The 18,692-nt window shown below is 53.7% G+C and overlaps 5 protein-coding genes across 5 annotated transcripts; 1 reads left to right on the plus strand and 4 right to left on the minus strand.

The window, feature by feature from the left end:
* Nucleotides 1-4,495: 4,495 nt before the first annotated feature.
* N7482_002276 (uncharacterized protein) lies at nt 4,496-4,891 on the minus strand (the record flags this gene model as incomplete). Its single annotated transcript, XM_056684401.1, has 1 exon — nt 4,496-4,891. The coding sequence occupies one exon, from the start codon at nt 4,889-4,891 to the stop codon at nt 4,496-4,498; it is 396 nt and encodes a 131-aa protein (XP_056548007.1).
* A 1,230-nt stretch (nt 4,892-6,121) lies between these two features.
* On the minus strand, nt 6,122-7,243 carry N7482_002277 (casein kinase II subunit beta; the record flags this gene model as incomplete). The annotated part of the gene is made up of 1 exon (XM_056684402.1): nt 6,122-7,243. The coding sequence occupies one exon, from the start codon at nt 7,241-7,243 to the stop codon at nt 6,122-6,124; it is 1,122 nt and encodes a 373-aa protein (XP_056548008.1).
* Nucleotides 7,244-8,104: 861 nt separating this feature from the next.
* Nucleotides 8,105-13,076, minus strand: N7482_002278 (uncharacterized protein; the record flags this gene model as incomplete). The annotated part of the gene is made up of 9 exons (XM_056684403.1): nt 8,105-9,073; nt 9,131-9,382; nt 9,446-10,187; nt 10,246-10,291; nt 10,408-10,484; nt 10,679-10,826; nt 11,126-11,358; nt 11,415-12,806; nt 12,859-13,076. The coding sequence occupies 9 exons, from the start codon at nt 13,074-13,076 to the stop codon at nt 8,105-8,107; spliced, it is 4,077 nt and encodes a 1,358-aa protein (XP_056548009.1).
* A 406-nt stretch (nt 13,077-13,482) lies between these two features.
* On the plus strand, nt 13,483-15,314 carry N7482_002279 (uncharacterized protein; the record flags this gene model as incomplete). Its single annotated transcript, XM_056684404.1, has 2 exons — nt 13,483-14,584; nt 14,737-15,314. 2 exons carry the CDS (start codon nt 13,483-13,485, stop codon nt 15,312-15,314), a joined length of 1,680 nt encoding a protein of 559 aa, XP_056548010.1.
* A 222-nt stretch (nt 15,315-15,536) lies between these two features.
* On the minus strand, nt 15,537-18,086 carry N7482_002280 (putative general amino acid permease (Agp2); the record flags this gene model as incomplete). Its single annotated transcript, XM_056684405.1, has 6 exons — nt 15,537-15,576; nt 15,630-16,006; nt 16,071-16,806; nt 16,861-17,083; nt 17,298-17,326; nt 17,740-18,086. 6 exons carry the CDS (start codon nt 18,084-18,086, stop codon nt 15,537-15,539), a joined length of 1,752 nt encoding a protein of 583 aa, XP_056548011.1.
* Between the last annotated feature and the right edge of the window lie 606 nt (nt 18,087-18,692).

Raw genomic sequence — 18,692 nt, forward strand, 5'->3', positions numbered from 1 at the left:
TGCTGAGTTTAGAGCCCACTCCTCCTCCGGCTCGAGCCGGTCGATTCGAGGGGGTTTTGCTTAAATGGGTGGCACGTTATGATTCTCCTTTGATGATTATGTCTGTCTTTTTCTTTTTTTTTTTTTTTTTTTTTCCCTTGGCCCAAATTGTTCACCACTCTGGTTTTATGGGCTGGTTACTTTCTCCATTTTTTTAATACTTTTGATGACCCTGCCCTGCGGGGACATGTGACGAGCGAGCATCATCTTGGCGTTTTTTGTGTTTTGGTCAAGTCTTCCCTCTTGTGTTTGTTTTTTTTTTTTTTTTTGGACCGTGTATGGTACACTGGTATACTACGAGCCTGGTGTTTACAGGTGGGGATGGGAAATGCGGAAACCGGAGAACTGGAACTGGAAACCGTTTGGGCAGATCATGCCGATTTGATAACTTAGAACGTACAGAGGAGCAAATGCAACTTCGCCTCTTTCTTTGATCTACAAACCAGACCCCTTTCTCTACAGAGTACTGCTCTACTGTAATACCTGTCCCGTGAATTCTGATTCGGCCTGAACCTTGACCTTGACTACGTATCAATCCTTGATTCTAATGAGGAAACGGAGGATGGCACTAGCTCCGCCCTAGCTCCAGACCACAATAACCTTTTCGATCGGCGGTGAAGCCGGTCTCCATCGCGGGGAGATAAACTCCGCCTGGCCCCCAAACGCCGATATTCAGGCCTCCCATTTCCACCCTTCCCAGGGCCTAATGGAGCGTGCTGGCGCGACCTGCCTATCCCTGCCTGTGATTGGGGACTAGGGCCATGACTAGCCTTGTGCTGTGCTGTCTACTGTCTGCGGTCTGCGGTCTGCGGTCTACGGTCTCTTTCTGCCACGGCCCCCAGACGCCTAGGGCCACCCGGCGGCCTTGAGCTGGCACGATGGAGCCAGCCCGACCGATCAGGGAAGTGTACAGCCAGATTCGGCCTTCAGTGTGGCCACGCCCTAGCCCGTTCGGGCCATCCCCAACAGCGATGAAACATCCTGCGTTTTCCCAGTTGGGTGTGCTCGACAGCCGTTGATTGTTGATCGTTGATCGCCTGGAAATGGCTTCTTCAGCCCTTTGGGGCATGCTTCGAATGCATTCCGCCCCCATCTCGAACTTATTACTGCGTTCTGCTGGCGTTGCGATCGGCCAGTTTCCATCCTCCTGGTGGAGCCCCGACGTAATTGCAATTGTGGAAGGGGGGCCTGGCTCGATCCTCTATACTCTCTCTTTGTCGCGCTTCGTCCAGCGACCATGTGGCCCTGTGGCCGGCAGGAAAGGACCAGTCCGTCGGGTTTGGGGGCTTAGACTGGACTTGGACTTGCTTGGACTTGGACTTTGAGGGATCGCTGCAGAACGGATTTCATCATGGATCATTTGTGGCCCATGACTACGGAAGACTTCCGTGCTCGGTATTGCTGCCTATGAGGCTTTGAAACTTTGAGGCTGTGATTTAAAATTCTTGATTTTTGGACATTTCCAATCCTATTTCCAATGAGCACCATAGGCCCACACAGTAGGGTCACTCCCTGGTTCGTCTGGTACTCGAGACAAGCTGTATTTTATTTCTGGTCGATCGGGTTTTAGTCAGCAGACGTCGGGCACAACAGCTAAACCCCGAAAGCCGAATCAGGGCCCGGTCCCATTCGATCATCTCTTCAGCCCCGACCCATCCACATTCCCTCCTGGGCGAAGGGCTGAACTGCTGGGGGAGCATGTGGAGCCACCAACGTGCTGCGCCTCTGAATCGGCTATCTGCAGCGACAGCGGGGACGGGCCATGCCAGCATCCGTTGCTCCTTACTCCGTGCCTCGCACGTACCGAGTCGGATATGTATGCTCCGAGCTGCGACGGCCCTGCTGCCTGCGACCTACACCACCAACCAGACTCCCCATTAGCCCGCCACTCTACCGTGGGATTGGCCATGCTCCGGGCCAATGCTGCCTCCGAGCCGGAGCAAGAGCCGCCTCTGGAATGCGGACGCCCACGGCACTAGGCCACGAGTGCCCGAGGCACCAGACTGCTGGGCCCGGGAACAAGGGATCGGAGGATAGGCTACCAAGGGGCGCAACGCCAATGCGAGCACTCCAGGCTCAGGGTTGTGAAAAACAAGGCTCACGCGGGTGGTTGGTGCGCCCAGTCACCAGCCCGTGATCCCCGCCATGCGATGATGTGGAAGGGGACTGGCCTCGATGCGTCTCGCCGCCTTCGTGAATAGCCTAACTCCGTTCTCTCCTCCTCCGTGCAGTGTTCTCGGAGATTTTCCGCCGACAGTTTCGGCCGTAAACGAAACATCCCAAGAAGGTTTAGACCTGCGAAAGGGCTGAACATGGCCCGCCCGGCGGGTCCCCCTACCGCACGTTTAGAGAAGGTCTCCTTTTTCCCATCCGGGTTAGTTTGCATGATTGGCTCTTATCAGGACCAGCCCGCTCGCTAGCTAGCTGAGTCTCGGCACTCGATTGGGTTCGTTCCAGCCCGTCAGGTTCTTCCGTACGCGAGCAGCCCCCTCCTCTACCTCGGGGGCCGGACGTCGTCTGAGGCCTGCAGTTTGGGGCCTGCGCGGTTGGTTGCGCCTGCACCTGCTCAACCTTATCGCGGGGCCCGACGAGGCGCCCGATGTGCATCCCTCCGGCTTTGCAGATACAGTTCTTCCTCCGGACATGGGGAGGAGCAGAGCGGGCGAGGGCCAGTCTCGGTTAATTCAGTACTATTCTACCGCGTATACAGTTCCTGCGGCCTGGGCGGACTGCTTTTTGTCATCTTCGCACGAGAGGGCAATCTATGACTGCCAGACGTCGCATTTCGTAGAGGCAGGATTGATACTGAGCAGATTGGCGTCCTTTCTCTCAACCTGTCCCGGCCGTGGCGTGGCCCGCCTGAACAGCATTTGCATCCAGGATCAATAGGATCAGCCGACCATGCAGTTCCACATGCACTCGCCTACCGGCTGTTAAGGTGAAACGGGCCTACATGGGGGGCAGCGGGGAGAAATCTCCCTTCCATTCACAAGAATTGCCGCGAAAGGCCCGAGAACGCAATCCTGCCCTGCACATCCCGTCGCCAAGGTAGCAAAGCTCATTGCTTCCGGCCCATTCCCAGACTGGAGAAGGGAGGCGACTAGTCGTTCGGTGCGAATAGCCTTACCCGGCCGACTCTCCACATCTTGATAAGGCTGGACCCCAGGCCAAGGGCGAAGGCGTTGGGAGGATAGACCACGAGGGTCGGAGGGGGGCCGAGACGAAGGGGAGAACCCTTTCGTAAATCAGATTAGAGGCCAGAGAAGTGCATATCATGAATCAATTTAGGTTGCCCCACCATAGCGCGGATGATTCATGGATTCAGGAAGGGCAGTCCGTCGGATCCGCATCGGCTGCTACCAGGCGAGCTCCGGGGACAAGTTCGGGGCTAGTCGCTTGGTCCGCTCTTCCTGACCGACTCCGGCCGGAGTAATACAGTATCTCCATCTACACTAACCGAGAAACTAGCACCCTTGGTATCTAGACACTAGCCTAGCCACGCCAGCAGGGGGCCAAATCGTCGAGGCCGGGAAGCGCTTTGCGTTCTGCAGAAACGTGGCGATGGGCCCTCAACACCTAAAAAAAGCCCCTACTCCAACGCTCAATTTACACCCCACAGTCTCCGTACCCTGTAGTCTCATCGGACGGGAACCAGCTCAGGGCCCAGAAAATAGCTAACTACCTCCCTATAGCAGTTTAGCTGGGGACTGCAATGGTGCTTTATATGAGGGATCATATGCATTTTGCGTGAGTTGAGGTGCCGAATTGTTCTGGTGGGTGATATGCCCGGCATAGGCCATCACCAGGGCATACACTGCATACTACAGTATGTATATGTAGATCGAAGGTGATTCTCCTCTTGTCCTCCTTGATCCACAGGTTGAGCCCGGTGAAACCGCCATTTAATTCTTCCACGAGGGGTTTTTCGAGTTTAGATTTTAGATTTTAGATTTTTAGATTGCGTGATCTTCGTCCTTGGTTATCTCTATCTCGTTGGTTCGTTTGTTCAAGCCCGACGTAAACTCACCAAAATAATCAAATAACAGTGACATGGCATGTTACCACGAACGCTGTGTACCCAACCCACCCCCCAAATCCCCACGCCACCAAAACCAAAACCCAAGCCCGAAACCAAAATAGCCCAGCACCAAAATAGCCCGGCACCCTGCTACCTCCAAAGCATTCGATTCTCATGATTCTCATTCTAGTCGAGTAGTCCACTCGGCGACGCGATGTGACGCTATGCCACTCGCAACACAGTGGCACAAGCCGAGCTTGATGCTTGAATCGCGGCCAATCAGAACGTACCTGCGAGCGGACCCCGTCTCTACGCGTTGTGGACCGGGGGGGGGGGGGGGGGGTGTATGAGGGTTTTGCTTGGATTGGGGACTGAAGGGGCATCGTCCTATGCATCTGCCGTTCGTCCGTCGGGACAAGGACAAGGACAAGGATGACCCTAGCCATGATAGGTCAACGGCTGGCCGAGATGAAGGGCCGGCATGTTCATGTTCACGTTCACGTTCATGTTCACGTTCATGTCCATTGTCTCGTGGTTAGGGCCTCCCGTCCGGGGCATAGTAAATGTAAATGTGATTCGTAATCCGGGACATGAAACTGTCCGGTCGTAGCGAGACAATAAGGACAATAGCGAGGAATGATGACCAATGCTCGTGCCGGAGGGAGGAACCAGCGCATCTCGCTCTCGCTCTCTCGGGTTGGACAGGTACCGACACGAGTCTGGTGTCGTGGCAGGTAGCACGAAAGTATGTGGGCACGGGCGCGGGCGCTGGCGCTGGCGCTTTGCGTCGGCGTCGCCGAGGGCGTGGGGCGAGGAGATAGCATGGCATGGCATGGCATGGCATGGCCAGGCCAAGGAGGGGGGACGGCCACGGGGCTGCGATGTTGGCGTGATTTGAGTTGCGATGGGATGGTGGGAGGCTGTTGGCTCGTGTTGAAGACCCTTGTCTACTCCGTATAGGATGAGACTCAGGTTAGTATCGACATCGACCTGAGTTTGACTTTTGGCGTTGGCATTTTCCGTCTATGATTTGGAATTGCCGGCCTGATTCTGATTCACGTTGGTATCCTACCTCTACCACTGGGCGACGGGTCTGAGTTCTCCGTTGGGACTTGACGCAAACGAGACGGTCTGCCTGCGACATCGTAGACTCTGTCCTTCTCTGTGCGCCGGTCGCCTTATGCTACGGTAACAGTGACGTGGACGGCAGCAGGTATTCCGGGTCGACTGTGTCCGTCCGGGCTGAGTACCGAGACCAGGGGATCCAGTGCTTGACACCTGTACGGTTTCTGGTTCCAGCAGCGGCGGTGGTTGTATATGAGATGGATGCAAGGGTGCCACCAATCCAAAGCCAGTCGGAGTGCCTGCCATTGGAACAGATGGCATGCCAGGGTGATCAAGTGGTGTTGTGCTTTGGTCATGAACCTCATACATCAACAGCCAAGACTGGCATGATCCGGAGCCGAATAGGTGTCGATAGTGTAGGCTTAGACTCTCGTGTGTAAAGTCAGTATCTACGTGGTCAGGGAAACCGGCATGGAAAGCAATGATGTGCCCGCGGATTCCGAAGATTGATACCATCGGATCTGCTAGACTTTCTGAGACCGAAGGGAATACTGGAAGTAGTCGGCTAGATACGAGCAACGTCCTCGTCGCGAGTGTTGGCAACCAATCTACAGGTCCCCGGGACGGGTATGTGCACATTACTCCGTTGATTTCGGTCGAAGCAGAAAGGCCAAGGGACAGGCTCGGGAAACAAGATGCATGCACAGACAAAACCACAAGGTCGAGCACTATAGGTGAAGAGAAACATAGATATCCCATTCAAACAAGAGAAGAAAAAGAACACGCGAAAAACGCATCGTCTGTCATCAGCCTCAATTCCCAGCTCCTCCCCTTCCTTGCCGCCGGGCACAGTCGACCATATCGGACCCCAGCTCCTCCCGGCCACTGGAAAAAGACCCAGAGAGCCAGAACACCCGGTTGAGGAAGATCATGTTAGATGTGACAAGCCCCTTTCTAGATTGAATTCGGTTCGATTGGGCTCGCGAGCGATCAATCCGCCTAGCCGATCTCCGCGCTCTGCACGCTCATTTGGTCCGAAGGCGCGGCCGCCTGGCCCGGTGTCGGTCGTCGCCGCCGCATGGGTGCCTTTTTCCGATTCGCAATTACCGCTTCTTGTGATTGTTCAGCATTCATTTCCGTATCGCCATCTTTGTCAGCCTCACGTTCGCGTGCTTCGTGTTCTCGCGCCTCTTCCTCGCGATAGACTGTGTTGAACTCGTGGTTCCGCGCCTCATCCACCTCGTAGATGTCCCTCGGCTTCATCCGGAGCCACTTCATGCGTGGGCCCACCCGCGAGACCTCGGAAACCTTGAACCCATAGATCCTGGGGTCATAGATCTTGCCGCGTCCAAGGCCGGGACAGAAGTTGGACGCGTGCATGCCGTTAATCTCCAGCGGCTGTTCATCTGGCGTGGGCGGCTCGTTCGGCATCTGGGGAGGCGGGGATCGGTTGGCCAGAGCCGCGGCGGTCAGCGCGCCGTCCAGGCGAGGTCCAACACTGAGATCTGGGAAAGTCATAAAGAATAGGCAGCCAAATGTGGTGCCGAAGAATGCTCCGTCCACCGAGTGGAAGCGGCTATTCGGTGGAGTGTAGATATCCATGCAGCTCGGGCAGAACAGCTTGACCGTTTCCTGGCCCGGGGTATCAGATCGGCCAACGGGCAGGACCTTGCATCCGCCGCAGTTGACGCGGGGGCAGACGCCGAAATGTTGCATTTCATATTTTTCGAGCATCTGTTGGATACCGGGGCGCGAGGTGATGTATCGCTGGTGAATTAATCCGTAAAGCAGCTCTGCGGAGCTCTCGATAACGCTCAAATCACTCGCCACGCGAGCATGCCGCCGGTCGCCTGCCCTGCGATAGCCAATGGGTCGCTCATCGCCTAGCACTTCATCTTCGTCTTCCTCCTCCTCTTCCTCTTCCTCCTCCTCGTCCTCCTCGGGCTCCACGTCGAGAATCATCTCCAGTGCCTCCTTATACATCGGCACCTGCGACTGCAACCCAGTCAGGTTGAAGTCATCCTCAATGAAGTCCTCCGACACCTCGGCAAAGAACTCATGGCCCATCAAGGAGCAGAACGAGGAGATCCATGACTCCGGCGCACCCTCTGACGACGACATGTCGAACGAGGCGGACACGGACGAGGAAAGGGTTGATTCAGACAGTTGACTCAGATCCAGCCTATCCAGGCCGTCGGCCAACGCCGAACCAGTCTCTCTCGACACGTTGCCGAGATTGTAATTAGACAAGCGGGAGAAGTGTGGCGGCAACGAAGCAACCTCGTCATGCGAAAATGCGAGGGGTTGGGGACGGCGACGGCGGGAGGATCAACGCTGCTTACGTGGGGACAGCGGGGGAGGTTCGCTGAAAGGCGTCCACGCAATAAGCCGCAGAATTGAGGAGACCTAGAATCGGAATCGTGAACTCGGGGGGTGGCCGATGTGGAAGTGGAGAAGCTAGACGGTCATGGGCAATGTGCGGGAGGGGTGAAGGCTGTGCGAACAAAGTCGAGAACACCCCCGTCTGGCAGTCTGGACCCACAAGCCGCTCATTAGTTTCCTAGCTATTTGGATAGTTGAAGCAAAAGTGGAAGGTCCGTACGGTGAAATCAACACAAAGCTCAAGGTCGGCTCATCGGTGGTATGAACCCACGTCCAGGCAGTGTCGATCGAATGGAAGAGCCCACACCAAGTTCCACTCGGTCCGTGGGAGGGTGAAAATGACCACAAAGAAGCTGGATACTTCTCTGGGACAAGTGGAAGTCAATCCTGTCGCTGCAGGTAGGTGGATGTCTATGAAAGTCTTCGATGGTGAATTGCGGCGGGGAAGGAAATCACAGGCGACGAATCTGGAGGGTTGCAATCACGTGCAGCGCATCCCAACTACAGTGTGGAAAATGGAAAGTGTACGAATAGAATCTACGGATTGACGCCAAAAACGCTGGGAAATGGTGCATCAATATATATCAACACTTCAGTCGATCAGAATAAGTCGCGGAGCACGCGAGAAAATTCCTCCTCGCCTCCCAGAATCCCCGATAACCCCTCCCCGGTATTCTGGATTTCACCATCGGTGCTAACAAAGCTGTTGATGCCATCAGCGCCACTGGTGGCCGGCATAAAGCTACCGAATGATCCGACAGCCTCAAACAGATTTGTCAGCTCGTGGCTCATCTGCAGACCATTCAGAGGGCTGTTCCCCAGCTCATTGACCCCATTCATCTGCCCATACATGGACAGATCCTCGATGGAATGTCCCGCAAGGCCGGCCATCGCCACGGCCGCGGTGGAGTGAGGATCGTTACCATCCGAGCCAAACGGACGAACCAACACACCCAGTTTTTCACCAATCTTCCGGAGACCCTTGATGGTCTTCCACAGTCTCTTCGACACGAAAGACTTGGTGCTGAACCCATTGATGAGATCTAAGGCCATGTAAAACTCATCGCGCACCTGCCGGTTGAAGTCATTGGGTGCATGGCACACAGCGAGGAACAGCACCGCCAATGCAGCAACCAGGAAATAATTGAAGGTAATCTGCTGTGTGCGATATATATCGGACATTTGATTTAATCGAGCCAGCACACGCACGGTATCCTTTGCGACATCCACCACCGTCTGCGCATGGCCGCGATCCTCCATGATGCTTGCGGCCGAATGGAGCACCGGACGGTAAATCAGAATCCGCAGCTGGTTCATGCGTAGGTACAGCAGGACTCGGAGACGTCTCATGCCTCGGCTTGCGGTCTCGCCATTCTTGGGAGATTCCACGGGATAGAACTTGAGCTCGTCCGGCACCTGCTTGTACCATTGTAGAACCTGGTAATCTAAATATCCGATTTCATCGCGTCGAATATCCGTCGTGCCTTCGGAGCCCAGGCCAGAATACCAAATCTTCGAGCTGATGCGATTGTATGATATCATGCATCGAAGATACAATAGAGATGAATCCTGGAAACCTCAACATTAGCCACGTGAAACAAAGACGCTGCATTTCTGCGATCCTACCGGCTCTGGTAAGTTGGGATCAATGTCCTCATCTTGGATCACAAACGGCAAGCCCGTTCCCAAGCTCCATCGCCTATCCAAGCTATAAACGGACCAAAAGAGTCGAGCAATCTCATTCCATTGGCCTTCGTTAGGAAACGATCTCATGAGGGCATCCCGTCGATGAAGACCCATTTCGAGGCACATACGGGCAGCTAGACCGATCAATCGGTAGGCCATGGCATCGTCATCGGTATGGAAGTGATAGGTAGCCTGATCAACAGATATTAGCTATGCTTCCAAAGAGTGTGCACGTGAAGCTTTTTGTTTGCGTACTACAATAGCGAATAGTTGAATTGTTTTGATATCATGAGGTTCCCACAACTTGGACTCAATTATCGGCTTGACAGTCAGATAGAGGCGTTGACCAAGTTCGCTCTGCCCGCCTCCCTCCACGACCAGCGTGGTTGCGAGAATAAGCTTCAAAATAATCGTGTTGTCATCATGAAGACTGTCAGCCCCAGGTAGACCTCGCTGTGCAAAGCCCGTCCGCGTGGCAGCTTCCATAAACGTGTAGAGTAGATTAGCTTGAGCGGTAACCGTGGAAATATCCACCACTGGATACATTATCCCAATCTCTTCCTCATAGACTTTACATAGCCGCACGGCCTCCTCACGGCGAATAGCCCAGATTGGATCCTTCGTGGGGTGTATCGTTGGGACGAGGGAACCAAAATGGGGAGCCGGGGAGCCGGCTGGTGTGGCGTGCGCCGTTGTCAAGTCATCAGGGATGCTATCTTCTGCGGGGTTGATGCCCATATTCTGCAGACTGGTTTTGGCGACGTCGAAGTTGAAGGCCGAGCTCGTGGGTCCATGGAAACGCGGGTGGCGGGACCGCACCTTTGGCAGGGAAGCAGGGAGGGGAGTGAAGACAGACTGAGAACCATCGCGCGAGAGATGGTCGAATGGCGGCGACTCGAAGGCGGGTTTCTGGTTTCTAAGCTCATTGAGGTTGGTGAAGAGACTGTTGACTTGTTCCTGGAGCGTGGTTATCTGAGAGGTCATCGACCGAAACTCCCTAAAGAGGGGAATGAGCCATAACGTTCCACGAGCCCGAGACTAGCTTCGCGACTTACTCGGATTCTTTGAAGTTGTTGTTGCAGCAGTTTGGCGCATATCGGCCTGATTGTAGGGTTAGCTCGGGATGTTGCGATATTGAGCAGCTGCAGGAGAGCAGGCAATTGTGGAAAAAGCCGGCCGCAGTCATAGGCATTGCAGGCGCAAATGAAGGCACATACATTCCAAATTGAGATGGCCGCATCGCTGACATGGGACTTGTCCATTGCACTTGATCTTGCGGCGTTTGCACTCATTGCTAAACAAAATACCGGTGGTCAGCCCCGTTAGGCATGCATCTTCCTGAGTCCCGAGAAGAAACCAGAAAAGGGAACCAGTGAACGTGGCATGATGCTGCAGCTACAAAGGAGACTGCTGCTAGCTCATGGCACCTCTCAGGCACCCATAGGCCGAGGCTTCGGAAAAACATCAGACCGGGTCATCGGATCATACCATGCGATGGAGATGTAGCGATTCCGCTTTGCGCGCGTATGCGTTCCGTTGTTCTGTTCCGCCTTCCTCTTGGCTGTATCGGCGGCCGGAGTGCCAGGCTGATCGCCAGGACCGGACCGAGGCGAGGTACTTTCAAGCTGGGGCGATTCTGAAGCCATGAAATGCAGGGAATCAGATCACTGGGAATGGGGGCTGGGAATAAATGGCGGCAACCGAGTGCGGAGAGATTCCTCGCGGGGTACGCCGTTTTCCCCAGATTCGTGGGGCTGACTCATCAGATTCGCCGGGGACCCATTGGCTAAGAGGAGAACTACGGGAATCAAACGGCCGGTATACTAGCCGGTTAAATGATGGTTTAAATACGCTTTGAGTCAATGCGTTTCTGAAATTTTACGTGGAAACGACGCTATATTGACACAGATACGACCTCCCCCTTTCAACGGGTACCACGCGCCAAGGACAGGAACCAATCCCTCCCTGCCAACAAGGCCAGGACCACCTGGCTGCGGTGGTGCGGGTTCTTCTGCAGCCATGTCAATCCCGCTATGACGCCGAAAGTGACAGACAGGCGCACAGTCTTCCGAAGTCCCTGTAGAAGAGCACCCTTCCGAGTCCACTTCACAGTCCAATCGCTCCAAATCGGGAACATGCACCGGTACCAATAATGAAGCTGAGTGTACCTAGATGTACTATTGTTAACCGGAGAAGCATACTTTATCGCATATAGAAGACTTACGGGTAGGTCGTTGAGTTCCAACCACCAGCCGTGATATACCAGCTGGAGCAGACGCCCTGGCGGAAGACCGTTTTCTGCAGTTGGTCCTGCAATTGCTTGGTCCACGCGAGTTCAGCTTCTTCCTTGACCTCGTAGGAGCTGACCTGGCCGTCTAAAATGGGCTTGATGAATTTTAGCGAGTAATTCACCGCATTCTCGGTTGCGAAAATGACGCTCGTATGGCCGGTGACCGTGTTCGGTCCGAAGATCATGAAGAAATTTGGGAAGTGATCCATCGCAATGCCCTGGTACGCCTGGGCGCCTCCTCGCACAGCCCAGAGATCGCCCATGTCCTTCTTGTCTTTGCCAATCACCTTCAGGGGATGCAGCCACTGGTTGGTCTCGAATCCATTTCCCAGGAGAATTACATCGGCCGGGATTTCCCTGGCTTCATCATTGGACTCGTTGCCTGGAGGGTAGTAACTACCCGGTCCGATCGTCACACTCTTCGCATGAACTCGGGTCAGCGGTTGTGTCGTAAGCTTGACGTTTGGCGCATTCAAGCTGCGATACCAAGTGCCGTCAATGATGCGACGCTTGCAGCCAAGACTGTAGTTGGGGGTCAGAATGTCATGATATTCCTTTGGCGCCATCTCACGCATGTGGTCCAAGAATCTTTGTTCAATCTTCGGCCGCTTCATGCGTGCGTAGGCTGTATCGGTGAACATAGCAAAGAAATTATGTTCACACATGAGGAACAGGTTGTAGCGGAGGAAGCGCGACAGCCCCGGGACGTGTGTCAGCAAAGTCGGCATCCATTTTTCCCACTGAACGAGTAGTTTGGGGGACAAGAGATCCGGCTGAACCCAGGGAGGAGTGCGCATCAGCTGGGTGATGGAGCGGACATTAGCCTCTGGCTTCGCCAACTCGGGGATGACTTGGGCGGCACTGCATCCTGAGCCAAGCATGATGACATCTTTGTTTTGCAGGTCGATATTACTGTCCCATCGGGCTGTGTGCACGACTTCTCCTTGAAAGTCTTCGATGCCGGGGATATCCTGGGGCCATGTCTTCGGTTCAACCAGCCCACCCACGCCGCTGACAACGACCTTGGCCCGCACAATTTCGGTTTTGATATATACACTATGCGGGCCGTCCTTGATGGCAAGCTGCTCCCGCTCATAGGATGACAGGTCGCCGGCCCCAGGAACAAGGTGAGAGAGCAGGACCTCCCACTCCTCATCTTCCTCAATCCAGCGAAGCTCTCGGACGTCAGTGTGAAATTGGATCTTGTCGACGATCTGATACTCCTCACAGACATCTGAAAGATACTGTGTAATCTCTGGCCCCGATGGGTGCAGCGTCGACCAGTTCTTCTTTGGAGCAAACGAAAAAGAATAGAACAAAGCAGGGCTGTGATAGACGTTAGCTGAAGGTAGCATCCAGATGGTCTTCGAATACATACATATCACAAGCAACGCCGGGATATCGATTAATCCACCAGGTACCACCGATGCCTGACTGCCGCTCAAAGATCCGAAATTGATCCGTTCCTAAAGCCTCCTTGAGACGGCAGCCCATGGCTACACCAGACTCACCCGCGCCGACGATGAGCACGGGGTAGTAGGTGTAAGCATCTTTGCCATAGACATGGCGCTTGTGGATGTTGGCAACCGAGGGCATTTTGGATCGATATCAAAGGGACCCGATGAGTGGAGAAAATATGTCATGAGGAACACCCCAATATCCAAGACTGAGGCAGTAGAATGTCACCAGAATGAGGGGAATGCTTGGCAACCTCGGTCCCGGCCATTTTGTGCTGGCAGGGGAGGAAGCTTGTGCTTGCACAACCGAGAATCCTTGCTCAAAATAAGAAGAAAAGAACAATGTAGAAAATTACCTGCCCCCGAAGAAGCTGGATTCGAGATTCTATATATATATATGTGTATATGTAGTATATAACGTTAGTAGTTACTTGGAACATGCCGAACGCCAAAACGGGAATCCTGGGCATAAGTCCGGGGTAGCGCGCCTGCGCGGCTAGAATCTATCCGCTCTTCACCCTTCGTCCGCACCCCGAGTTGCCTGTATGAAGCTCCAGCCATGGACACACAGCAATGGGGTCCAGAGGCGACTCTTACGCCCGTCTGTCCTTGATCTCTTGCAGCCAGCTCACATCCCACGCATATCCTCCCCCCTCGCCCGCCTGTACCACCCCCTCGAAGCGCTCAGAGATGCCGACGTCGACATATTCCGACAGCAATATTTTGCCCTCGAGCAGCCCGTCCTCCTCCCGCGCTCTCAGTTCCGTGACCTACCTGCTGTAAAGCACTGGTTCGAGCGCAGCAGCTCCCCGCCGACCGCGACCGGTCGCTCTGCAACTCGATTGAACGTGGAATACCTCCAAACACACGGCGCCGACGCGTTCGTCCCACTGGAGCTCACCGAGCTATCCGCCCACAACGCATCTTCCAATGGCGATGGGTCACATCAAAGTGCGGCATCGGATGTGGTGAGCTTCCGTCAGTTCCACGCACCGCTTACCCTCTTTCTCGAATGGATGCGCATGGCGGAGACATCGCCGCAGTCGACGCGACTCTACCTCGCACAATGCCAGCTTCTCGACCTGCCCCAAGTTCTTCGGGATGACTTTCCGACGCCAGAGATCGTCCTGATGGCCGGCAAGGGCGATGTTTACGACACGAATGTCTGGATTGGACACCCGCCTACATATACCCCGCTCCATCGCGATCCGAACCCGAACCTCTTCGTGCAGCTGGCTGGACAGAAGGTGGTGCGACTCCTAGCACCATCGGAAGGACAGGCGCTGTTTTCCTCGATACGGCGGCAACTGGGCAAAAGTGGGGGCAAAGAAGCGGCTGCGATACGGGGCGAGGAGATGATGCAAGGTCAAGAACGCGCACTGTTGGATGATATGGTGTGGGGTGCGGCTTCTACAGGTTCGGAGGCTGGGTACGAGGCGAATTTGGAGGCCGGAGATGGTCTGTTCATTCCGAAGGGGTGGTGGCATAGCATCAAAGGCCTTGGAGAGGGGGTGACTGCGTCGGTAAGTGCTGCCCGTGTGCCTCGATCCACACTTGCGGTCGCGGATGCTAATCATAAAGTAGGTCAATTGGTGGTTCCGATGAAAGCAAGAATAATGACTACTGTAGATATGGAATTTGAGCTCTGTATACTACTAGCTATGCGATAGAATTGAATTACATTTCATCAGGCAAAGTATTCCCGTGATGCGGGGACCAATCCACGCGTAGTTCCGCGGGCAGGTTCCAGAATCATCCTGGCTCCGCTCCCGACAAGTTTATCGCTCAAGCTACGCCAGACTTCAACTACCAAGTGCACACCCCAAGCATGCAGTTGTCGCGCACAGCCTACCGCGCCGCCCTCTTCCACCTCAGCGTGAACCCGATCCTTGTCCGCGCCTCCATCCCCACCTGGTCCCTGAGCTCTACCGCCCAGCTACCCCAGACCCCGACCTCCCGACTCTACACCATCCTCTTCCCCCTGTGCGCGCCTGGTGGCAGAGCCCTTGAATCAATTCGCCAATCGCACACGATGTCCTCCTCGCAATCAGACTCCGCCCCACCCAAGCAAGAGACCAACGAGTCTCAACTACAAGAAGGAACCCAGGCGCAATCCCCGCAAGAACATCTCTACCTCCCCGAGGCCGAGAGTTCTAGCGATGGTCAGCCCAAACAGCTGCGCCTCGATCTCGGTGCCGACGGCGGGGTCACCCTTGACCACCTTGGTCCCATGGTTGTTAATGTCGACGGGTCGCTCTCGCGGATCGGAAATTGGGAGCAGATGACCGAGATCGAGCGCAAAAATACGATGCGGATCTTGGGGAAACGCAATAAGCAGCGCCTGGAGGTTTTGAGGGCTGCTGATGAGCAGAAATGATTCAGTGGTAGATACAGGAGGCCCTTGATGGCCTGTTTTATGCATAATTGGGATGGAGTGTACACAGCGGTTCATTGTCTTGTCGGATCCTTTTATTCTGTATGTAGAGTAGTCTCTCAATCGAACTCGGTCATGAATCATCACAATCATCATATCTTCTATCTTCTCTTCGTGATGATATGTCATTGGAACAGATCATCCTGAGTAAGTTGTTTGGCGGTGTTACTCGAACAGCATGTTGGCATACTTGTGGACAATACTCCTTGGAATGATATGTTAGCCAATGAAATCCGACCTTGGGGGTTCAGAACTCACTTCGGTGGAACAGGGACAAAGTCCCTAGTATACTCCTCGATCTCCGCCAAGCCAGAAACCAGATCCACCTCTTCCGGCTTCAAAAATTTGGTCTTATGGCAGATCTTCCATCCAAAGTAGAGTACTGGAAACAGACCGATCATGGTGTATGAGAAGAGAAACGTGGGAACGGACCAGTGACCAGGTAAGAAAACCGTATAACCGCCGACAAAGGCCATGATAGTGGTGGCAGTGCAAGCAACATAGGCAATATAGGGCTGGAACCAGCTACGGTATGGCAGGGCACGGCGAGAAACACCTTGCGCATCGAGGGCTTTCTTGAATCGAATATAGGTGAATGTGACAACGGAGAAGTTGATTAGCTGCGAGGCAGTGACCTGTAGTACTCTATTGTTAGATGTTCATGTTGGATGAAAAGAGAATATCAGACCAGATACATACTAGATTGACGAACCAGCTCAGAACTACAGACGCACCATTGGACACTTGAAGAAAGCTCAATAACGCAATCAACAGCACCACAGCAACGCAGTAGATTGGCACACCCTTCTTTGTGCATTTCGCCAAGAACAGCGGCGCTTTGCCCTCAAGCGCAAGACCGTACAGACTGCGGCTGGCACAGTAGACATAGCTATTGCCTGCGCTGAAAGAAGCAGTAAGAACGACGGCATTGACGATGTGCGGCAGGATAGGAATGTGCAATCTATCCATAGAGACAACATAAGGCGAGGCCGCAGCGCCAGGCCTGTCGTTATCAAAAGCCTCGGCCATAGTCTTGTCGTTGTACGGGACCAAAATGCCGACACAGAGGACACCCAGCACAAAGAATGCCGTCAGCCGATAGAACACACCGTTATATGCTTTGGGCAGCACCACGCGCGGGTTGATTGTTTCACCCGCAGCCATAGACACATAGTCCGGGCCGGCGATAGTAAAGCTGGCCGCGATAAGCGCAGACAAAAAGCCGAGGAACTTGCCCATGTCCCCTTCTTTATAGTATTCTGCGAAAGCGCCAGGCTCATTCCAGTACCTGAAACCAAATCGGTCCCCGAGTGGATTGCCACCGAGCATCACAATGAAGGTGTAGAAAATCAGACCGACACTGAGCAGTACTTTGCCCAGGGATAGCCAGAATTCTGCTTCGCCGTACCACTGGACGGCGAAAACGTTGAGCGCACTGGCAATGTAGGTGTCAGCATGCACGTTTCGGAATGGGGGGTCTTGAACATACGTGTATAGTACGAGAACGATTACGTTCATCGCTGCAACTGGAATTGCACTTGTCCAGTAATTGACGATCAGGCTGACTGCCACAATTTCGAAAGGGACAAGCGCAGCTTCGAAAATGAAGAAATTGTACCCTGCCGCGACGCCGAGAGCCTCGTCAACATAACGGCCCGCAAATCGAATGAATGGTGAGGAGATGGGTAGGTAGGTGACCATCTCTGCAAGACCTAGATAACGTTGTAGGTTGCAGTAGTTAGCATCGAAAGAGACAAAGAGTCATAAATGAATTCCAAGTCAAGCAGTCATAAGGGGAAAATGATTGTATGCAGGCGCTTGGTGGAGATGATGCATCATGGGATCTCAGTTGCCTTGGGTCTGATATGCTGCTAGTGGCTTAAGAAGGAAATAGTGGGATGGGCGGGTGAACAGCGTGCTTCGTACAAACGGTAATGATCAAGATCACACAACTCCTAGGAAATCAAAGTATAAGATTCAAACCATTCAAGTAAATTGGTGGAACATGGAGGGCTCAAAGGCTGCGTTGGGATTCGGGCATCCGATCAGCCGAGTTAGGGTTTGAAAAAATGCATTGGGGCAAATGGGAGTAGTTGTATAGATGGCAGAAATGTCGATATTGTGTTGCACGGGATGCGGTCAACTGCCTAGGTGTCTGTTTACGACCCTTGTAGTTCGGTTGAAAATCTCATAAATCTGCTTCGTCGTGCTTCTGCGCTGCTCTTCTTTTGTTCATTGGCTTATAGTCGGTTGCGAATCGGACTCGCCGTTGACATTGTATACCATTATCCCCCATAGGATTCGTTGGTCCAACCCAGACAGTGAAACAAAGAGGTAAAGGGAATAAAGGTTCGCAATCTGAACTCACCAAATACTAAATCCGAGAAACAAGCTTGCGGGGCCGCTGGTACGCAGGTTGGAACCGATTTGCACGTACAATGCCGTGCCAATCGTACCACCGATGCCAATCAATTGAAGATGACGGGGTTTCAGCTTACGCCAAGTGTGGTCATAAGTCGGATTCATGGATCCACCATCAATTGAAACATCTCGATTGCCCAATGAGTCTTTCTCGGCGATCTCTACACCCTTGTCAGGAACCTTGATCGGCTTCCCCTCGGGGTCGGGAAAGCCGCCGGGCGGCTCGGTGCGCTGGATAGCAGCAGCAATCGGCGAATGAGAGCCAGGCCCCTGCTGGAGACTCTTATTTGACATTTTGACGGCCGATCTGATCCACCCGACGATAAAGGGAAGATTGATCACAATATAAATAGCAAGAACATGCGGTCAGAAATACGAGAGAGAAGGAAAGGGCCAAGCAAAGAAAATATTTTCTCATCTTGGCAATTGCCCTCCATTGCTTGGCAGTCTATCCAATATTCCCCGAAACGAATCTTGTCGACGGCGTAACCTGAAAATCGGCATAGTCCGAGGGACAGGCCGTCCCGAGGAGCAAATCAGAATGCGGCCCCCCGCAGTCTGTCTCGCTAACAGGCCGCGGTACCCCCCACATGGAGTCCCTCCGAGAGGTCAGTCTGCCTTACGATGGGTTGAACGCTCGCTGATAAGTGAAGTGTTAGATTACGGTAGTTAGGAAAGCTTGAGGATCGGCATTATTGCACGATGGACATTTGTTTGGTCTGTTACCTGAGATTACTGCATTACTCCTATACTTAATCTCTAGGCGACAGGGGCGCCATGGTTGAATGGGAATGTCTTGGCAATGGGGAATAGTGGAGTGTTAAACGCTGCCGAGGTCCAAGTAGGTAGCAGTTTGAAGTACACGAGCCTGTCAGCAACGCACAGTTGATATATAGTATG

This window comes from Penicillium canariense (genome assembly GCF_028826845.1).
Source record: "Penicillium canariense strain IBT 26290 chromosome Unknown utg000001l_segment0_segment0, whole genome shotgun sequence".
Lineage (NCBI taxonomy): Eukaryota > Fungi > Ascomycota > Eurotiomycetes > Eurotiales > Aspergillaceae > Penicillium > Penicillium canariense.